We start from the raw sequence: 20,565 nt of genomic DNA, 5'->3' as shown, positions 1-20,565 counted from the left end.
AACGTTGGCTTCCCGCCGCGGGCTTATACTAAGTGGTGTGTCAATTAACCTTAAACCCGACACGACTCGGGCGACTGAACGCACAACAAACATGTAAATCTTTTACAAGTTTAACTTTGATTAATTATTCCCAAGTTATAAAATGTTTTGTGCCCTGAGCATTTAAATCAATTTTTAAAACCTTTTCAAAATGAGTCAGTTAAATTGTATTTACCAGTGCAAACTGACGTATTTTCCCCAAAAAGATTAAGTGCAGGTGCTATACACAATAGGCTGGTTTCTCCTTAGCATCAGAGAGTCTCGCAAGCTTTGGGATGCATATATCTGTTGAACAATTTCCTTCTTTTATTTTCGATCCGCCTGTGGATCTATTTCGACTACTTGTGATACTTTAATATTACATTTGATGGTTGAAATAAATCTATTTTCATTTGCTTCCGCTGTGCATTATAATTTGTGTTGTTTGACAAATGATGATATCAACAACGTCACGATACTCCCCCACCGGGCCCACCGGTGACACGTGGAAATTCGGGGTGTGACAGGTTGGTATCAGAGCCAACACTGAGTGAATTAAACACTAGCCTTTTGTGTTTAATCTCAGTGCACAAATTGCACATTCTTCGAGTTCCGAGTCTAGACATCGAACATAGGACAAACTCTGTTTTGTTTTATTTTGAGCCTTTTATAATTATATTGTTGTGGTTATCTAAATATTGTATGCAGGTCATCATGCCACCAAGATTCCTTCGTGGTAGAGGCAAAGGACCCGTGACAGGTCATGATCACGAAGCCGGGCCTTCGCACCGGCGTACTCCATCTATCACTATGAGCACAAGCCCGCAAGAGCCATGGAGGCTCTATGTCGAACCAGGAAGGCGATCTGTATCCCTTAGCTCTAAACCTTCGTACCAACACTCTTTTGGGCCCCATTCAGAAAACGAGCCCAACAACCAGCCGCCAGCTTTCATACCTTTACAGAGATCCAACTCTCATCATTCTTTTGGCGACCCGACCCCCGTTTTCCAAAGCCGATTTAACCCGGCTAACCTTCTGCCAGAACCCGTGGGTTTTAACCCACTTGGACCGGAAGACCACTTTTCAGGGGAAAACGACATGGATGAGGATACTGACCCCGTGGAGCCTGCATCAGGAACGCCGAATCATCCCATTGAGATCTCAGATGGGTCATCATTCCATGGATCGCCATACCGCGGACCGGACAGTTTTATGGAAAAGTTCAACCAGTATGATTGGTACTTCACCCCGTCTGAGCACTCGTCGTCCCACCAGCACCAGCAGCAGCAGCAGTATCAACAGCAACAGGACCCTTCGGAGGGTCAACGATTTGTGGCAGTCACACCGCCGCCACCACCGCCAGAAGAGCAGCAACCGCCTCCGGAGCCGCCAAGGCGGAGAAGGTCAAATGCACGGATGTCCGTGCGAGGTGGAGGTCGAATCAGTACTCCCCAACCTTCAAGTGGCAGCCATTACCCGCCACTTCAGGAAGAAGAGGACCCGCAGATGGGTGGTCCAACAAGCCCTATACCAGATGTCAACTCAGTACCTGTGGTACCACCTTTGGGTTTCGATAACCCAATTCCTGCGTATGCTGGGTCAGCGGCATACAACCCCTTCGAGCAGCCAGCGCACACCCACTACAACTACAACTACGGTTATGCGGAAGTAGATCTGTATCAGGTAGCTCGGGACTACAATGCCCTTCACCCTGAAGGACCATACGGAGGGTCATGGACTACTGGTTACCCGACTTATGGGTACCAGCATCAGCCACCTCCTCCACTGGTGTATCAGCCGCCACAGCCACAGATTCAGCAGGAAGTCCTTGAGAGGCTGAGCCAAGTCGAACAAGAGGTTCGTGAAGACCGCAGAGAGCGGCAAGGTTTCTTCAAAGGGCTATCAGATTTGCTTAAGGGGAAGTCGAAGAGGAGGGGTCATTGAAAACCCTTGTTATTTATTTGTGTCGTAATTCAGTCCCTGCGTGGACTTGTTATTCCAGTATTCAGCTCCTGCGTGAGCTTGTGGTTTGTATTCTGCTCCTGCGTGAGCAAGTTTGGTTAGTTAACCCCTGCGTGGGTTTGTTCTTATTTCTCGCCCCTGCGTGGGCATTTTCATTTATTTTTAGTAGAAGTCCCGTTTGGGCAATTATTGTACTGATTTAAAACAATTTGCGGGATGTTTTAATTAAGTTTTCATTTTATTACATGCATAAATTATGAAGATAAATGAAATATTTAAAAGGATCTGCCATTGTAATTATTGGTAAAAATCTAAAGTGAACCAAGACCTAGCTTTATAATTTATAAAACAAGGCCAAGATGGTAGTTCCATAATTAGGTTAAGATCCATAATTAACATCTCAATTTAGGATTATTCTGCGTTAATTATTAAAGAATCTTGGAGGTAAAACCTAGCCTTTGTGTTATTTCAAACCTGGCCAAGATGGTATAACCCACATAATAGATTCCGATTATTAACATCTGTTAGTATGTTAATGCTCTTGGCAAACTGTGAATCAGTAAAGTCACACAGGCCATCTCTCATAAAGGGTTAATTTTAAATTCCTTAATTATTTAACCACTTCTTTGAAGTGAAGTGCCTGTGGGCAATAATTTAATGTCCTCCGTGACTAAGGACAGTGGTAGCTTATGACTCCCTGTTAATAGATGGTAACGAACTATGATTCGACCTAAAACACCTAGATACTGTAAAATCTTGGTTATTAAATATCTTAACTGTCCTTGTGACTTGGCCTTATGTGCTAATAATAAGAGTATTATAGGATAATAACAACATCCTAATGTTTTAATAAATTAACCTAAAATGGCAATTTAAAACCTTGGTTAATAAAACATAAAATACTATAAGAGCCTTTAAGTGAAAACCCTGCATATCTATTATATGTAGCGTTTGAAGCTACATGACCAGATCAGAAGAAGCCAATAGCCATCCGGTTGAGAACCGTGATGATGCAAAGTTCCTAGTGACTAGTGCCGAGTTGAAAGCAATTGTGAATGATGCGGTTGCGAAAGCCTTAGCGCGACAGTACAGCGAGTACAGTGAAACCCACAGTAGAACTCTATCTACACCGCATGCTAAACCAAAGAATCATTCTGAGATTCGCAACAAACCACCACCTACTCCTCCCAAACCTAAGAAAGATGAGGATCGTCATTCCTCAAATGAAAACAGTGTTCACCCCAAGAAGCTTGTGGTTGATGAGGCCCCACGTGCTAAGGGTTGCACGTATAAATACTTTGTGTCATGTAAACCTAGGGAGTTTACGGGGAGAAAGGGGCAGTTGACTGTATGACATGGCTTGATGAGATTGAGAAAGTCGTAGACATCAGCGGTTGCGCTGAAAGGGATATGGTTAAGTTTGCATCCCAGTCTTTCAAAGGTGAGGCTCTAGCCTGGTGGGGAGCATTGATCCAGGCTTCTGGAAAGGCTACCCTGTATAGTATGTCTTGGGAGCAGTTTGTTGCTCTTGTCAAAGAAAACTACTGCCCTCAGCATGAGGTTGAGCGTATAGAGTCCGATTTTCTATCTCTGGTTATGAAGAACCTAGATTGCCAGGCATACCTCACCAGTTTCAATACTTTATCCAGATTGGTACCTTACCTAGTGACCCCTGAACCTAAAAGGATCGCGCGCTTTATTGGGGGTTTGGCCCCAGAAATCAAGGCCAGTGTGAAGGCCTCGCGACCTGTTACATTCCGATCTGTCACCGACTTATCTCTGTCCCTCACTCAAGATGCAGTGAGACTAAGAACCTTGAAGAATGCGGATTCTGACAAGAGGAAACGTGAAGATGATAATTCACGTCAATCAAACAAGAAACATAGGGGAAACCGTGACAGTAAGAAGGGATCTGAGGCCAGGAGAAGCGAGCAACAGTCGGGCGATAGGTCCAAGTGCAAGATTTGTAGGAAGCACCATTTTGGAAGGTGCAGGTTCGAGCAGAAATCCCAGCCCAAGATGTGTGGGATATGTAAGTCTTCTGAGCACAGAACTCTTGAGTGCAAGAAGTTGAAAGATGCAACTTGCTATAGTTGCAACGAAAAGGGGCACATAAAGACCAACTGCCCAAAGAATGCCAAGAAGACGGAGGATGGAAAGAAGACCAACGCCAGGGTCTTTCAAATGAATGTTCAAGAGGCCATCTAGAACGATAACGTCATAACTGGTACGTTTCTCATTAATGACGTTTTCGCAAGAGTATTATTTGATTCCGGGGCAGATAAGTCTTTTCTGGATAGTAAATTCTGTGAGCTGTTAGGATTGCCTGTTAAAGCCCTTAGTGCAAAGTATGAGGTAGAATTAGCAGATGGTACCTTAGAAACCGTCTCGACTGTGTTAGATGGATGTGCTATATCCATTAGGAACCACTCTTTTCCTCTATCCCTGCTACCCTTCAAGTTAGCCGGTTTTGATGTAGTATTGGGCATGGATTGGTTATCGCATAACCAAGCCCAGATTATATGCAATAGAAGGCAAGTAATAATCAAGACTCCATCTGGTGAACCTCTCACCATTCAGGGAGATACGCGTCATGGATTGCCTAACAGATGTCTATGCTTAAAGCGTCCCAATGTTTGAAGAATGGTTGTGTCATTTATATGGCACATGTAACCATTGATGAGAAAAAGCCCAAAATTGAAGACATTCTCGTTATATCAGAATACCCTGAAGTCTTTCCAGAAGAACTGCCTGGTTTGCCACCAGACAGGCAAGTGGAATTCAAAATCGATATCGTTCCTGGAGCTGCACCTATTGCTAGAGCGCCTTATAGGCTAGCGCCAACGGAGATGAAGGAATTGAGAACGCAGCTAGATGATTTGCTAGCCAAGGGTTTCATTAGGCCTAGTTCGTCTCCTTGGGGAGCACCGATTCTATTTGTCAAGAAGAAAGATGGTTCGATGCGCTTATGTATCGATTACTGAGAGCTTAACAAGGTTACCATTAAGAATAGGTATCCTCTACCCAGGATCGACGATCTATTCGATCAACTTCAAGGGGCAAGCTATTTCTCCAAGATAGATCTGAGATCGGGATATCATCAGTTGAAGGTTAAGGATGAAGACGTGCACAAGACTGCATTTAGGACTCGTTATGGTCACTACGAGTTCCTAGTGATGCCTTTCGGGCTCACAAACGCACCTGCCGCATTCATGGATCTCATGAATCGCGTCTGCAAACCTTATTTGGATAAATTTGTCATCGTCTTCATCGATGACATTCTCATTTATTCCAAGAATCAAGCTGATCACGAGAAGCACCTCCGTTGTATTCTGAAGCTGCTTCATCAAGGAAAGCTATATGCGAAGTTTTCCAAATGTGAATTTTGGTTAAGAGAAGTCCAATTTCTTGGACATGTGGTCAGTGAGCGTGGTATTCAAGTGGATCCCGCTAAAGTTGAAGCTGTCATGAATTGGCAGGAGCCAAAGACACCTACGGAAATCCGCAGTTTCCTAAGTTTGGCTGGATACTACAGGAGATTCATCGAAAACTTCTCAAGAATTGCAGCACCCCTAACTTTGCTGACTCGCAAGAATAGCAAGTTCAATTGGGGACCTAAGCAGCAAGAGTCATTCGATACTTTGAAGCAGAAATTAAGTAACGCTCCCGTGTTGACGTTACCTGATGGAATTGATGAATTTGTAGTCTATTGTGATGCATCACACACCGGGATGGGTTGTGTGTTAATGCAGAAAGGCAAGGTCATTGCCTACGCTTCACGACAATTAAAGGTGCATGAGAAGAATTACACCACTCATGATTTGGAATTGGGTGCCGTTGTATTTGCACTAAAGTTGTGGAGGCACTATTTGTATGGCACTAAATGTGTGATCTATTCTGATCATAAAAGCCTTCAGCACCTGTTCAACCAGAAAGAATTGAACATGAGGCAGCGACGATGGATGGAAACTCTAAATGACTATGATTGTGAAATAAGATACCATCCAGGCAAGGCCAATGTAGTCGCAGATGCCCTGAGCAGGAAGGAAAGGGTAAAACCAATCAGGATCAATGCCAAAAGCATTGAAGTCAGGAACAGTCTAAATGAAAGGTTGTTAGCCACGCAGAAAGAGGCAATATTAGAAGCTAACTACCCTAATGAGAAGCTAGGAGTGACTGAGGAACAGTTATCCTATGGCAAGGACGGAATCCTGAGGTTAAATGGAAGAATATGTGTTCCTGTTTTTGGAGGTCTTCGTGACGTCATCCTTAAGGAAGCCCACAGTTCCAAATATTCCGTCCATCCTGGAGCGGATAAGATGTACCAGGATGTAAAGGCAAATTACTGGTGGATAGGCTTGAAAAAGTCTATAGCCACCCATGTGGCTAAATGTCTAACATGCGCTCAAGTTAAAGCTGAACATCAGAAACCGTCAGGTTTGCTACAACAGCCTGAGATTCCCACCTGGAAGTGGGAAATGGTAACGATGGATTTTATCACCAAGTTGCCTAAGACGCCGAAAGGAAATGACACTATTTGGGTAATAGTTGATCGACTGACTAAGTCAGCACATTTCCTACCCATTAAAGAGACTTACAGCTCTGACATGCTAGCTCAACTGTACGTGGATAAGATAGTATCCCTGCATGGCGTACCAGTATCCATTATCTCCGATCGGGATACCAGATACACATCTCATTTCTGGGAGAGTTTCCAAAAGTCCCTGGGTACGCAATTGAATTTTAGTACAGCTTATCATCCTCAGACGGATGGGCAAAGTGAGCATACTATTCAAACCTTGGAGTACATGCTTCGGGCATGCGTGATTGACCTAGGAGGAAGTTGGGATAGGCACCTACCTCTGATCGAATTTTCCTACAATAATAGCTACCACACCAGCATTAAGGCTGCGCCTTTTGAGGCATTATATGGTAGAAAGTGCAGAACACCCATTTGTTGGGCAGAGGTAGGAGACGTCCAGTTATCAGGACCAGAATTAGTCCTGGAGACGACAGACAAGATTACCCAGATTACTGAACACCTAAAAGTTGCCCGTGATAGGCAAAAGAGCTATGCTGATGGTAAGCGAAAATCCCTCAAGTTTGAGGTTGGCGATAAAGTTTTGCTCAAAGTATCACCATGGAAAGGGGTAATGAGATTTGGCAAGAAAGGTAAGTTAAGCCCGAGGTATATCGGACCATTCGAGATCATCGAATGTGTAGGATCAGTGGCTTACAAGTTGAACTTACCAGAGGAGCTTAGTGGTATTCATAACGTGTTCCACATCTGCAACCTGAAGAAATGTCTAGCCGATGAATCGCTAGTCATACCACATACAGATGTGCATATAAACGAAAGCTTAAAGTTTATAGAAAAACCTGTGTCGATTGAGGACCGACAGGTAAAGAAGCTTCGAAGGAAGTATGTACCCATTGTCAAGGTCAGATGGGAGGGCCGCAGAGGTCCTGATTATACGTGGGAGTTAGAGTCCACGATGCAAGAAAAATACCCTCAATTGTTTCAGTAAATCTCGAGGTCGAGATTTCTTTTAAGGGGGTGAGGATGTAACACCTTGAAAATTCCTGTCCATTAGAATAAAGGCACGTGTCATGTGTGACAGACGTGTCAGAGAAACCGGATTAAATAAAAAGATGTGTGGTAGGATTTCTAACAAAAAGGGCGTCATGTTATTTAAAATACCTCTGAACGACCCAAGGGCGACACGTTATTAAATCACCTCTGAGCGACCCAAACTTTTATAAATCCCAAGATCCTTAAATCAATTAATGATCATCTCATATGATAACCGGTTGCTCTCAGATAAATAAAGTTACATCTTTATCAAGGACTTCGGAAATATAGGTTGTTACTACTCCTAATCTAAATAAAATTCTTGTAAATAAGAATTGTTATAGCTTGGCCAAGTAATTGAGAGTCCAAGACTCATTTTTGGAATCTCCGTCGATCTTACAAGTCCCATTATGATTTAAGCTTGAATGAGGAACATGTAAGAGGAAGTAGGGCATGCAATGGCTGGTCAAGGTGGCCCACATCTGCAAAAGAAAGTCTGATTTCGGAATGGTGGATTGCATGGTCAAGACATAAAAGTTTTCAAACTTTTGTCTTCTGGCCATCGCTTACGGACCGCAAGGCCCCTGGCTTACGGTCCGTAAGCAGGGTGCATGAGCATGTCCCGCAAGGATGGGTTACGGACCGCAAAGCCTTAGGCTTACGATACGTAAGGAAGGCACCTGAACCATGTTTCAGTAAAGTCGGTTACGGACCGTAACCCCTGTAGCATACGGTCCGTAAGACCGTCGCTGGCAGTGAGTTTTGGACAGCTGCCTGTCCAATGCATTTAACCGACTTAAAACGTAACATTTCGATTCTATGGGCTTGCTAGGCAGTAAATATCTCCTTAGGGACACTTGGGATCATCCCTTTACTACCCTAGACTTGCTTGTCAAGATCTTGGAGCTCCTAGTTCACTATATAAAGGGTTCAAGTGTGATCATTTGACACTTGCTCATTTGGAACTTTGGCTAAAGACTTTCTGGAGCTCCTCTGGTCACCAACACATTTTCTTAGGCTCTCTAATCCATCTTAGGACTCTTGTAAGTGTCCTTAACCTTCTTTAATCCTTTCTAGCTTAGTTAATTAAGTAAAAGTCAAACCGTCGTAATTAAGGTTTGACTTCGTGATTAAGCATAATGTGCTCTGTCAAATCATGAATTAAAGAAACCTTTAGGAAGGTAATTAAGTGGGTAACAAACCCTTAAAAGGGTGTTTCCAGATTCCCACTCTAAGCATGTCAATTGTCGAGTCAAAGCTAATCATAAAAAGTCAACAGAATGCTTAATTTCAAATTAACGCATAATTAGCAATGTAGGTTGTATGTAACCTGTTTGAACATTAATATAACTTGGTAATAAGTATAAGAACATGTTCCAACATGTTCAACTCGACAATTTTCTGTTTAGACCCGGTTCGGAACCGAAAGTCGCATAGTTTGACTTTCACTTTGACTTTCAGTTCTGACGCGTTTTAGTCAAGATTAAGATTGCCTTAGAGCTTCTTTTGGACCTAATAACATGTTAGTATATCCTCCTGTGATTATGCAACGTGGTTCATTAGATATCTTGTTCGTATGCATGTTTCCGTTAAATGCCCATATGTTGACCATTATGCCCAAATGTCCAAAAATCATGATTTTTGAAAATATAAAAGGGTAGACAACTTAGTTACTGAAATATAAACTTGTCCCCAAAATTTGACATCAGTTTGAGGTCTAGATTAAGAGTTATGCTCATTAGCGTAATTAGAAGCTTTCTTAGTAAATAATTAGCGTAATTAACGCATAACCTATTTAAACCCGAATTTTATATCAAAACTTTATACCCACTGTTATATAATAATATTTTGGAAATTTTAAAGATTTTTATTTATTTTTAGGATGAGCATAACTAGAGGTTTTAAGCTTAATTCGGCTTATGCCGATTTTGCCCTTTCGGCCATAAAATGAGTTTTACAAAACCTTTTGACCTCAAACCTTTTTCTACTGATTTATTATGTTAAATATGATATGTTGAGCCTTCTGGAAATATAAAAATATCAGCTTTTCTTTTAAAACCCGGAAATGGCTCCAAATCGCCTTTTTAGGCATTTTTACGACATAGTATATGTCGAAACTAGTTTATACATAAAAGATCTAATACCTACTGATATATTTAATAAAAATATATATTATAACAGTAGACTAAAGTTAAAAACTCAGTTTTCCCATTTTACCCTTTTAGCCTATGTAAAATTACCAAAATGCCCTTATGAGGCGTAATTGGCGTTTAAAAACGTTTGGGGCATAATTGGACATACCTTACTGATATTGCAACATATTTGGTGCATATAATCTCAGGAAACTTGCATATGATTTATATGGTTACTCGTTACGCACTTTCGCGTTCGGATCGGCTTATGTGACTAGTTCACGCATATTAGCCGAAACGGGTCAAACCGTATCATCTTAGTCTCTAAATTCAGAATGTGTTTAGTTTACCCATATTATACAAGTATCCAAGCTTGTAGGGTCTAAATCACATTCCTCCCCGGTTTTCGCATTCCTCGCGATTAAACCATATTTATTATTCGAAACTAACCGGTCTAGGCCTAGGCTATATTAAAGACCCGTTAGGATTCTAATAGGTTATTATAACCTTCGTTCCAGAATAGGAGCCCAGTAAAAGACACGTGCATTTTTCTTTTGTGGTTATACTTGCTCAGGTAAATACTTTTAACTTATTTTCCCTATACGGGCTTGGGGGTACGGTATATAAAATACCGCTTGGTCGGGCAATTGACCCCAACTCATTAGTAGTTGGGTATTATCAATGTGACCCGTTTGAAAACTTGGTTTTGTTTGTTTTTACGCCTTTGGGAGCTTATTGACCATGTCCCGGATATCCTTGGCATCATTTTTGGCCACGACCTTGACACCCGGGTGTAGGCGTACACCCGGTATTATGTCCATTATTAAGGTATAAACGTTGGCTTCCCGCCGCGGGCTTATACTAAGTGGTGTGTCAATTAACCTTAAACCCGACACGACTCGGGCGACTGAACGCACAACAAACATGTAAATCTTTTACAAGTTTAACTTTGATTAATTATTCCCAAGTTATAAAATGTTTTGTGCCCTGAGCATTTAAATCAATTTTTAAAACCTTTTCAAAATGAGTCAGTTAAATTGTATTTACCAGTGCAAACTGACGTATTTTCCCCAAAAAGATTAAGTGCAGGTGCTATACACAATAGGCTGGTTTCTCCTTAGCATCAGAGAGTCTCGCAAGCTTTGGGATGCATATATCTGTTGAACAATTTCCTTCTTTTATTTTCGATCCGCCTGTGGATCTATTTCGACTACTTGTGATACTTTAATATTACATTTGATGGTTGAAATAAATCTATTTTCATTTGCTTCCGCTGTGCATTATAATTTGTGTTGTTTGACAAATGATGATATCAACAACGTCACGATACTCCCCCACCGGGCCCACCGGTGACACGTGGAAATTCGGGGTGTAACACACTGAAATTTGTTTATTTTTTTTAAAAAAAATCCCTTCGGCGCTTTTTTGATTTTTTTGGCCCAAAACACTCTAAAACATGTATATTACATGTGTTATTTTTTTCAAAAAAAAAATGTCGGGAGGTTGGGTAAAAATGGGTGGAGATTTGGGTTTCCAGAGTTTTCTACCTAAATGAGGTTTTTCTGTCTAGCATTGTCCTATATATATATATATGTGTGTGTGTGTGTGTGTGTGTGTGTGTGTGTGTGTGTGTGTATTTGGTGTTTATACTCCTTGGGGGTATTTAGTGTATTTTTAAGTTCCTACATGTACACTAATATATATTTACGCATAATATACACATAGCACATAATTTGGTGACCACTAAATATATATACTTTCTCTAAAAATATACATATTTATACTTGTTTTAATTCTTGAAGAAAACTCTATTTCTTATTTTATATTTTTGTATAAAAAAAATAGGGAAAACCCTTGTTTAGCATTCTTGAACATTTTTGTAGAAAAAGTCTTGTAAAACTTTATATTTTTCTAAGTGTCAAAATTTTATAATAATTTTGATATAGTTTCCCCTAAAAATGGAGGTTTTCCCATGTTTTAAAACATGTGTTTATTTTCTTTTAATCATCAAAACTCAAGAATCAACAATTTTGTAAGTAAAGATCACTAAATTTATCATACATTTTCATGTAATAAACTTGAAGTTCCATGAAAATTTGTAGTATTTTAGATCTATACATTAACATGTAGATCTACTTAAATCAAAGCTTATTTGTTAATTTTGTAAACTTTAATAAAACTTTATTTTGTAAAATTGTTCATCCACAAGATTAGTAGGTTCAAGAACATGAATATTTCATTTTAAAACCACTTTTAAAGATCTTTAAGCTTACTAACATGTTTCTTCATGGATCTTTTAAGATCCATGCTTACACTTGTTAGATCTAAGCTTCTAACAAGCTTAGATGTGATGGATCTTAACAAAATCACAAGATCAATAACAACAACTTCATAACATACTTCAAACAACACTAGAAACACTTTATTTTCTTTAGATTATGTTGGTTCTTCACATGTTCATCTTTTAAAGTTAAGTTTTCTTGATGGTTTACCTTGTACATATGTAACATACTACTAACAAGAAGTAACATGAAGATGAAAAGGCTTACTACTAGCTCTTGTGGCTAGGGAAGTGGCAAAGAAACAAAGAATATGAAAATGATGAAAAAATGGTGGTTAAAAGCTCCACAAAGAGGTTGAATACGAATGGTTGAATACGAAAAACACGAAGATGAATAATACAATAATTACAGAATGTTACACAAAATCCTATCATAATGCATACAAGACTAAAACTACTCATGAAACAATAACAAGACACAATCCTATTAAACTAAGAGTATGCACCAACTACAAACAAGTTCACTAGTGCATACATAACTAAAACTAGTCATGAAACAACAACAATAACACATATTATCATTTGAAACTTGAAACAAAATTATTCTATCATCAAACTAATAGTATCTAACAAAATCCTACAAACGGGTCCACTTTACAAGACAAAAACTACTCAAGAAACAACAATAACACAAATTGCAATTTAAAAGTTCTCATAAGATTGAAAGAAAAATCATGTAACAAACCTAGGTACAACAAAAGAGTCTCGTCATCAAGCATACTAGAACACTAAACTACTCAGCAACAACAATAACACAATATCCTATCATAATGCATCATATACAAGACTGAAACAACAAAACATTGCAATTTCAAAGTTCTCATAAAACTTAATGTAAAATCGTGTAAAGAAAGAAACAGATTACAAGTTTTTACTTAATTTAATGGTGCTTTATATAAAGAAAGAAACAAATCCGCAAGCTATTTATATACGTACTTTACAAGCGTTATTCTCCCACTAATCAAAAGTGTTGCTTTCCAATATGAGAGCTGATTATGAAGTTCATCAGTATATAACCTCCTTACGTCCGTTACAAAAACTGCATATTCGTATCCTCAAACGCTTAGTGTTATAACTGGTTTTAGTTTGACTTAATGTTTATCATATCATACGTTCGTTAGACATGATAAACATTAAGTCAAACTAAAACCAGTTATAACACTAAGCGTTTGAGGGTGACGATTGTGTACTTTTCACAATTTGTTGGCTTAGCTGTTTTGTTTTACTTATTTTGCAAGTTTTGTGAATTAAAATGTGTACATAATTTCATGTTTGAAAGTGTGCGAGTATTACGAGCTGTATATGTTTACACATCGACAAGTTTATATGTTTAGAAGTGTTAGATTTATTAAACCTTGTTATGTTTATATGTATTTAATCGAATTTATAGGTAGATAAGTTATGTATGATATGCACTCGGACCATAGATGATAAGTTCAAGTCTTGGTTGGTATGATAAGCGGGTGATTAATTTCGAATAACTGCCGGAGGCAGTTACCCGGCAAAACTAACCGCCAAAACTCATATGTATTTATTCAAGTTAACCGGCAACTATGTCGGATATCAAGACATTCTTATTCATATCAAGAATTGCCCTTTTATCTTCTGCTCTTGTTCATCGATACCCTTTTCAATCATGCAAATCCAATTTGGTTCACTGGCATATGATAACATTAATCCCACTTACAATTCTGCACAATCACTTTCCGCTGCAAATTCGTCTTCTGATCCCCAACATAGTGGTATCAGAGCGTCAAAGGGAAAGATGAAGACGACTGAAATTCAATCATCATCCACTCTCTTACCATGCCAACATTGTACAGACAAGATGAATGGCAAGAATAAGCAACGTCAACGGGAGAAAACCTGTTTCTACTATCGTAAACCCGGACACCAAATTTCTTCATGCCTGAAGAAAGAAACAGATGAGGCAACCCAACTTATCCGGCAAGCAGTGAATACGGGGATACAGAACAAAGAAGAAGGAGTCAAAGATCATCAGGAGATGATTGTGGTCGGTACCGAAGGAGGGCTATGGAGCGATATATGGTACATTAGTTCTGTGTTTAAACATAATTTATGTATTTTTATGTATTAAGTATAGGTACATTATTGTTAAATATGTATGTATGTAACGTTATAGATGAATGGCCGTGTTGATATCGTTTCGAACAGCGGTTATTCCCGCCAATTTCAACCGCTCTCACAATTGTTCATCTTCATCATGTATTTATATCGATTGCCGGGAACATATCTCGGTACCAAGACAATTAACAATAACTGTCCAATTGTCCATTCATTTTCGATATTCACAAGTTGTCATCAATCCGCTGTAATCATGGTGTCAAAACCATTTGTGAAATCCACTGCAAATCCATTCGGGGGTTATCACTTTGATTTATTGATTTCTCAAAAAGATCTGTGAATTGCATGTTTGTTGGAATCATGGTGTTGGCATTGCAACTTTGATAAAGATATGTGCTTTTCCTAAAATAGACATCATCAATGTATGACTCCTACACAAATTTCTTTAGGATTATACTAAAGACAAGTGGGATAGTATAGGGCAATCATGTCATTTAAGTTATAGATTCTTCTCACTCCTAACTCTCAACTGCAAATCCAACAAAACTTTTTATATACTCCATGACACCAACACTCAAAATCTTTCCATGATATCCATGCTAAAATTGCTCTCAACAAAGCCATGAAGTTGTCACTATTAGCATTGGTGTGCTTCTTTATCTGTTTTCAAGTTGGAGCAAGAAGAGATTCGCCGTTTTTCATCAATCCTCAACAAATCCAACCCTTAGACTACTTTCTTGTCACAGGTTATGATTAAATTTCAAAACTTTCAATTTACTTTGTCTTAAATGTGGAGTAGTTTGGTTGGTCAGAATGGTTGTTGCACCTTAGAAAATATTGTGTGTGCTTTGTTCGGTCAAGTCAACCGCAACATATAGTGCAACTACTTCTTAATGCCATATTCACTAAATCATCACAATGGTTTAAAACAGACCCGGATAACCGTGTTATGGTACCATCACGCACGGTTTGAAAAAGGGTTATGCGTGTTTTTGATGGTTTAGACTTTCTGTGTCGATTATTTTATTTTTGATGTTTTAGACTTTCTGTGTCAATTTTTATTTTTTAAGAGATTTATAATTTTTATATTTATTTTTAATTCTGCCTTAGGCTTACACCTCGTGAGGCGAAGGGTAAACGCCTCAAGGCTCGATTCCGTTCTTTAAAACTTTGCCATCATAGTTGATATACATATATATAAAAAGTTTCAGATACAAGGCCCTAACCATTAAAATATTTTATTTGTAAAAGATGAGAAGGGAGGGTACTGAGCTGAAAAAACTGGTTTTGATAGGATGCAGCAGTAACTGTGATATCTCTTGTTGCTACTGTGACATCAAGAAACAACCACCAATTTGCACCCAATGTTGTGAAGATGAAGAACCTTAAACTACGGTATAAACTTCTAAAATAAAACCAAAACTTTTGATGTACTCATGTTTTCGATCAAGAACCTATTCATTGTGTTGATGCAGATAGAACCGATGCGCCGCTAGAGAGACTGTAAAGGGAGATCACACACAAATTAGGTTATTATATTTTAGCAATGTTGCTATTGTTCGAAAATTTTAATACATACAGAAAACATATTCTACAAAGCAAAACTGTAAACATTGAACTTATAACCGAGGCTATAAAAGTGTAACAGATGATACGATTGTTTACCACTTATTAGCTGACGCTTAGTTTCAACTTTAACACCTACGAAAGAATGATAATGGCAAAACGGCACTGATAAAGCCGAGCCAATGGCAAAATGGTAATTTTACACACCACTTCAAAACTGTTTAGTGAGTCCAAGAAAAACCGCAGCAGATGATATTTGCACTTTAAGATCTGCAACATCAAGATCATGACCGCCTTCTACCAGACCCCACTTTTCCACCTGGAAATGATTTTAAATACAAAATAAGATCAGCTTACAGTTATATCTGTAACGGGTCAAACAGGTACACAATGTCAGCAAGTTTAAAAAAGAAAAAAAGTAAAATGTCATTTTCGTCCCTGAGGTTTCGCCAGTTTTGCGACTTTCGTCCAAAGGTTTGTTTTGCCGCATTTGGGTCCAAAAGGTTTGAAATCTTGCCATTTTCATCCAGCTCATTAACTCCATTTTTCTCCGTTAATTCAGGGGTATTCCCGTCTTTTTGTTAACTTAATGGGCAATTCGGTCTTTTTCACTTTATGTACAAGCATTTAGCATAATATACAAGTATTTACTTAAAGGGAAATTCGGTCTTTTTCAATTTACGTACGAAAATACCCCTTACTTAACGGAGAAAATGGATGAAGTTAACAAGCCGAATGAAAATCAGAAAATGGCAAGATTTCAAACCTTTTGGATCCAGATGAAAAAAAAAACAAACCTTTGAACGAAAGTCGCAAAAGTGGCCAAACCTCAAAGACGAAAATGGCAGCTTACTCAAAAAAAAAAAAAAAACACGGACCTGCATATCTTCTTCAAGTCTAATCAATTCAATCGCTTCGTGAATTTGTAGTCTCCCGCGGAATATTGCAATTGAAATTATCAACGAGTGTGACGCAGAAGCAAGTGCATCAATAGCCGCCAGTTCGTTATCATTGGTTTTCTTAAGAACGTTTTCAACCGCCTTTACAAGGCCATCCTCCTGCTTCCCCCCGAAAAAGCTGGAATATACAACAGGCTTAAAACCGAACTCTGACTCGACCCATTTGAGCAAAGGATCGATTTTCTTCACTTGCAGCTCTACAAATTCAAACATTATTATAAAACTTGAAAACAAAGAACTCGAAAGAGTTTATGTAATGCATTGCATACCGTGGACGCCACTTGTCAAAACATTATCATCCGGGGCACGGCAAAAGACCAAATCTTGATTAAACCTTGCCATTAAACTATCAATTATTTTTGGCCTGGTGAGTGGAACTCTCTCCAAAGCAGTACATGCAAGTTTCATTAGAGGCATTGTAAATGGCCGGATTCCATCTGTAAGCTACAATCGACAAAAACACTAACTAAATGTAACTGAGAGGAGGCCTCATAAGAAATGTTAAAAGGTACTTGTAAATGCAAGAAACTACTATCAATCAGCCAATTTTTAATTTTTTTATTTTTATTTTTTACTTGTCGTTCTTCATAAATGTTATTGATCTTTAAGATAACAAAAAAAATTAAAAAATATATGTAGTCAATGAGATACATATATGTAGCTCATATACTACATATGTATTACCTCGTATGAGATGTACATGTGTACCTTCGCGAGTTACATATGTTTTTTTAAATTTTTTTTTACATTACTAACATTTTAAATAAAAAGAAATAAAAAAAAAATTAATTGATTGACAATGGTTTCTCGGTTTTCAAGTTTTTAGTCGTGTTCTCTTGGACCTAAACCTTCCTTGTAACCTTGGTTTTAAAAGCGTGAAGTGCACAAAAGCGACGAGGTCTAAAACCGAAGCGCAAAAGCGGCGGGCTTTTCATATGCGAGGCGCAAGGCGATTGTATAATTTTCTTATTCTATAGGTTTCTAGGGTCATTTACCCAGCATTTAGACACAAATAAGCTTTATAAATGTTTTAATATTGAAATTACATACATGTACTGCCTGAAAAGCATGATGTACCCATGGTTGTTAAAAGTCATCGCCTTTTGCGCCTAGCCCATTTTCCAAGCTAGGCGAGGCCATTGCGCTTTAAGTCAGAGCAATTGCGCTTTATTCTCCAGCATAGTTGTGAATGGCGAATAGCGACAAATAGCGATAAGGTACCTACCTATATGCTACATAGCGATAAATAGCGAGCGGCTATTTTATAAATAGCGATACAATAGAAAATTTTTTTTTTTAAATTGTATACGTATATTATATCAAAATACCCTGGTATCTATGCTATTTTACATGTATATCTAACAAAAACCTAAATTCCAGCTATTTTATAGCTATATTTAGTTGCTATTTATTTTAAAAACAAAAAATAATTAAAATGTCTCTATCATCGCTATCTATCGCTGCAACCCTAACAGCGAGCCTAGACCTATACGCTACTTAAGCTCTTGACAACTATGTTCTCCAGGTGATGGTTCAGGCGTAAATTTCGGCGAGATTCCTAGATTCCGGAGAGTTTCCGGCAAATTCTCTAATCTTCGGCAAGATTCCAGCCAGATTTCTACTTTTATTTAAGGAAAATACTTTTCTACACTAATATTTTAGAACTTTTGGTACTAAATAGATGATATTAAATGTTATATAATAACTTTTGTTTGTTTTATTTGAACTTTGAAGAATAGTATTAGCTTTCTAATACATAAAATATTTTTTATTTTTTTCATTGTGCATTTTTTTGCGCCTTGCGCCTAGGCCCCAGGCGAGGTCTATGCGCCTTGAGTGCGCCTAGCGCCTTTAATAACTATGGATGTACCACAATCTGCTGCACAAATTTGTGGCACATACATGAGGCGCGTGCCTCACAGTAATTTTTTTTCACCAAAAAAGCATGCCTTTAGCTGCACTTTGTGTACAGAGTGCGCCTCAGCTTGCATAAGGCGCTGAGCCTCGCACCTAGGCTCACTTTTTAAAACCAAGCTTGTATCTTGTAACCTCTGTTGTCAAAAGCGCACGCCTAGGCGCCGAAGGTTTCAGGCTCTCAAGCGCAGATTCAAAGAATATTCCGGCCAAATCCCGGCCAAACATTGTTAAATAAAAGAAGCCTAAATAAGGCTGGAATCAACCTATAACAGTCTAAACAAGCCCACATGTCTACAACCCCATACCAAGCGCCTAGCTTAAAAAAAAAAACCTTCGCTTTTTAAGCGTCTGGCGCCTAAGCTCCGAGCAAGGATTATGCGCCTAGAAAATATAACTTATAACTACAGCTAGCATTGTAGGTCAAATGAGTTACTTCCATAGTTATTAAAGGCGCAAATAAAGCCCCGGGCCCAACAAATCGCCCTTAGTGCGCCTCGCGCCTTTAGTAACTATGCTTCAGGTCATAGTTATTAAAGCAAAAGGTGCGCCTGGGCGCAAATAAAGCCCCGGGCCCAACAAATCGCCCTGAGTGCGCCTGACGCCTTTAATAACTATGGTTACTTCTCACCTTAAATCAAAACAATAAACCAAACACTATGTCTCACATGTCAAACATAAACACAAGATTAATAAAATTCAACGACAATCAAACAAAATCAAGATCATTGAATAAGCAATCTGAACAGAAAAAGTGAGAATGAACCTGAAACTCCCACTCAGCAGCAATAGCTTTAGCAAGAGACAAAGTAGAGCACTTAAGAGGCCTCTTGGAAGGGGTTTTAAGCGTCCGGTAATCAAGCATAACAGACCAACCGACACCATCATCAGCCGGTCTTGTTGTCACTTGCTTGTAGAACCTCTTACCGACTACCGATCCGGTCATGAACGACATCGGCATGGTGACTGATGTGGAAGGTGCAGGCTTGCGTGCTTTGATGTATATCTCATCGCCATTAGGGTTGTTGGTGTCATTGTTATGGTCGGACGAAAAGGTGAAGGATGAGGAGGTTGTATCGGATTGAGGTTGGCCGGCAGTGGCGGTGGCGGTGGCGGTGGCGGTGGAAGAGAGGGATCGGAGGAGTATGGAGTTGGGGTTTAAGGAATTTAGGGTTTTTTTGAGGATGACAGTCGCCATTTTTAGGAGAAAGGAAAGGGTATTGGTGTATGAGATGCAGAAGAATGAACAAGTAATTTGTTGCAACACTTTTTTTTTTCTTTTGACACTAAAAGTTTGTAATATTTTATTAAAAAAAAAAAGTGAATGATGGGTGAAATTTTATTAGTTAAAACTTTGAAGATTCATTAAAAAAAGTGAATGATGGGTGAAAATTTATTATTTAAAACTTTGAAGATCTAACATGAAAGTATGGGCTAGTCGTCGTACATATCAGGACGAAGTGAGGATGATAGCATGAACCAATTTTCTGTTCATGTTGTTTCGATATTGTTATGAAGTTCTAGCGGCTTTTGAGCAGAAAAGAAAAAACATAGATGAGAGGATTTTTGCACCATCCATGGATGATGAGGAGCGCTCCAATAGCAACTTGATAAAGAGAAACGGACATAAAAAGCTCAAACTTTAAACGGGTATAACTTGGGCTACTATTGGAGTTACGAGCCCCGTGTGCAAGCGAAGGAAAGGTCTCAACAACCGAATAACATGGCAACCACAGTGGCCCAATTGTCAGACCTGAATTCCTTGATTTAAGGCTCTAATTTCGCTAGTGTATTTCTTTTTCCCAATTTCAGCACTTTCTGCTTTTTGTCTAAAACGCGTGAATCTTTGATTAGATAAACTCACACGCCAATTTATGTCTTTAATTTCAAAATTTCCCATTTAATTTTGTAATTTTGAAAACTAACAAATCTATCAAATTAAGAAAAAACCCTATAAAAGGCCCCATGTATTAGGTTTTTTCATTCCGAAATTAATCAACTTTGAGAAACAATCTT

The 20,565-nt window shown here is 38.8% G+C and overlaps 1 protein-coding gene and 1 long non-coding RNA gene across 3 annotated transcripts; one reads left to right on the top strand and one right to left on the bottom strand.

Moving 5' to 3' along the window:
* The first annotated feature begins 14,646 nt into the window (after positions 1-14,646).
* LOC118489281 lies at positions 14,647-15,850 on the top strand. Its single transcript, XR_004886995.1, has 3 exons — positions 14,647-14,856; positions 15,405-15,505; positions 15,586-15,850. It is a non-coding gene; the product is annotated as an uncharacterized LOC118489281 (long non-coding RNA).
* On the bottom strand, positions 15,384-19,825 carry LOC110920965 (ATP synthase mitochondrial F1 complex assembly factor 2). Of its 2 annotated transcripts, XR_002582048.2 has the most exons (5): positions 19,316-19,822; positions 16,905-17,079; positions 16,555-16,832; positions 15,776-15,995; positions 15,384-15,611 (listed from the first exon to the last, which is right to left on the bottom strand). XR_002582048.2 is itself a non-coding variant. In XM_022165215.2 (4 exons), the coding sequence occupies exons 1-4, from the start codon at positions 19,745-19,747 to the stop codon at positions 15,888-15,890; spliced, it is 993 nt and encodes a 330-aa protein (XP_022020907.1). In that variant the 5' UTR covers positions 19,748-19,825; the 3' UTR covers positions 15,625-15,887. The 2 variants fall into 2 exon arrangements, 1 of the variants encoding a protein (XP_022020907.1); XM_022165215.2 differs by lacking the exon at positions 15,384-15,611 and having other exon boundaries at positions 15,625-15,995; positions 19,316-19,825.
* Positions 19,826-20,565: the final 740 nt, after the last annotated feature.

Source organism: Helianthus annuus, chromosome 17, assembly GCF_002127325.2.
Source record: "Helianthus annuus cultivar XRQ/B chromosome 17, HanXRQr2.0-SUNRISE, whole genome shotgun sequence".
In the NCBI taxonomy this organism is placed as follows: domain Eukaryota; kingdom Viridiplantae; phylum Streptophyta; class Magnoliopsida; order Asterales; family Asteraceae; genus Helianthus; species Helianthus annuus.
The sequence above is the reverse complement of the archived record's forward strand: the minus strand, read 5'-3'. Positions and strand labels throughout refer to the sequence as shown.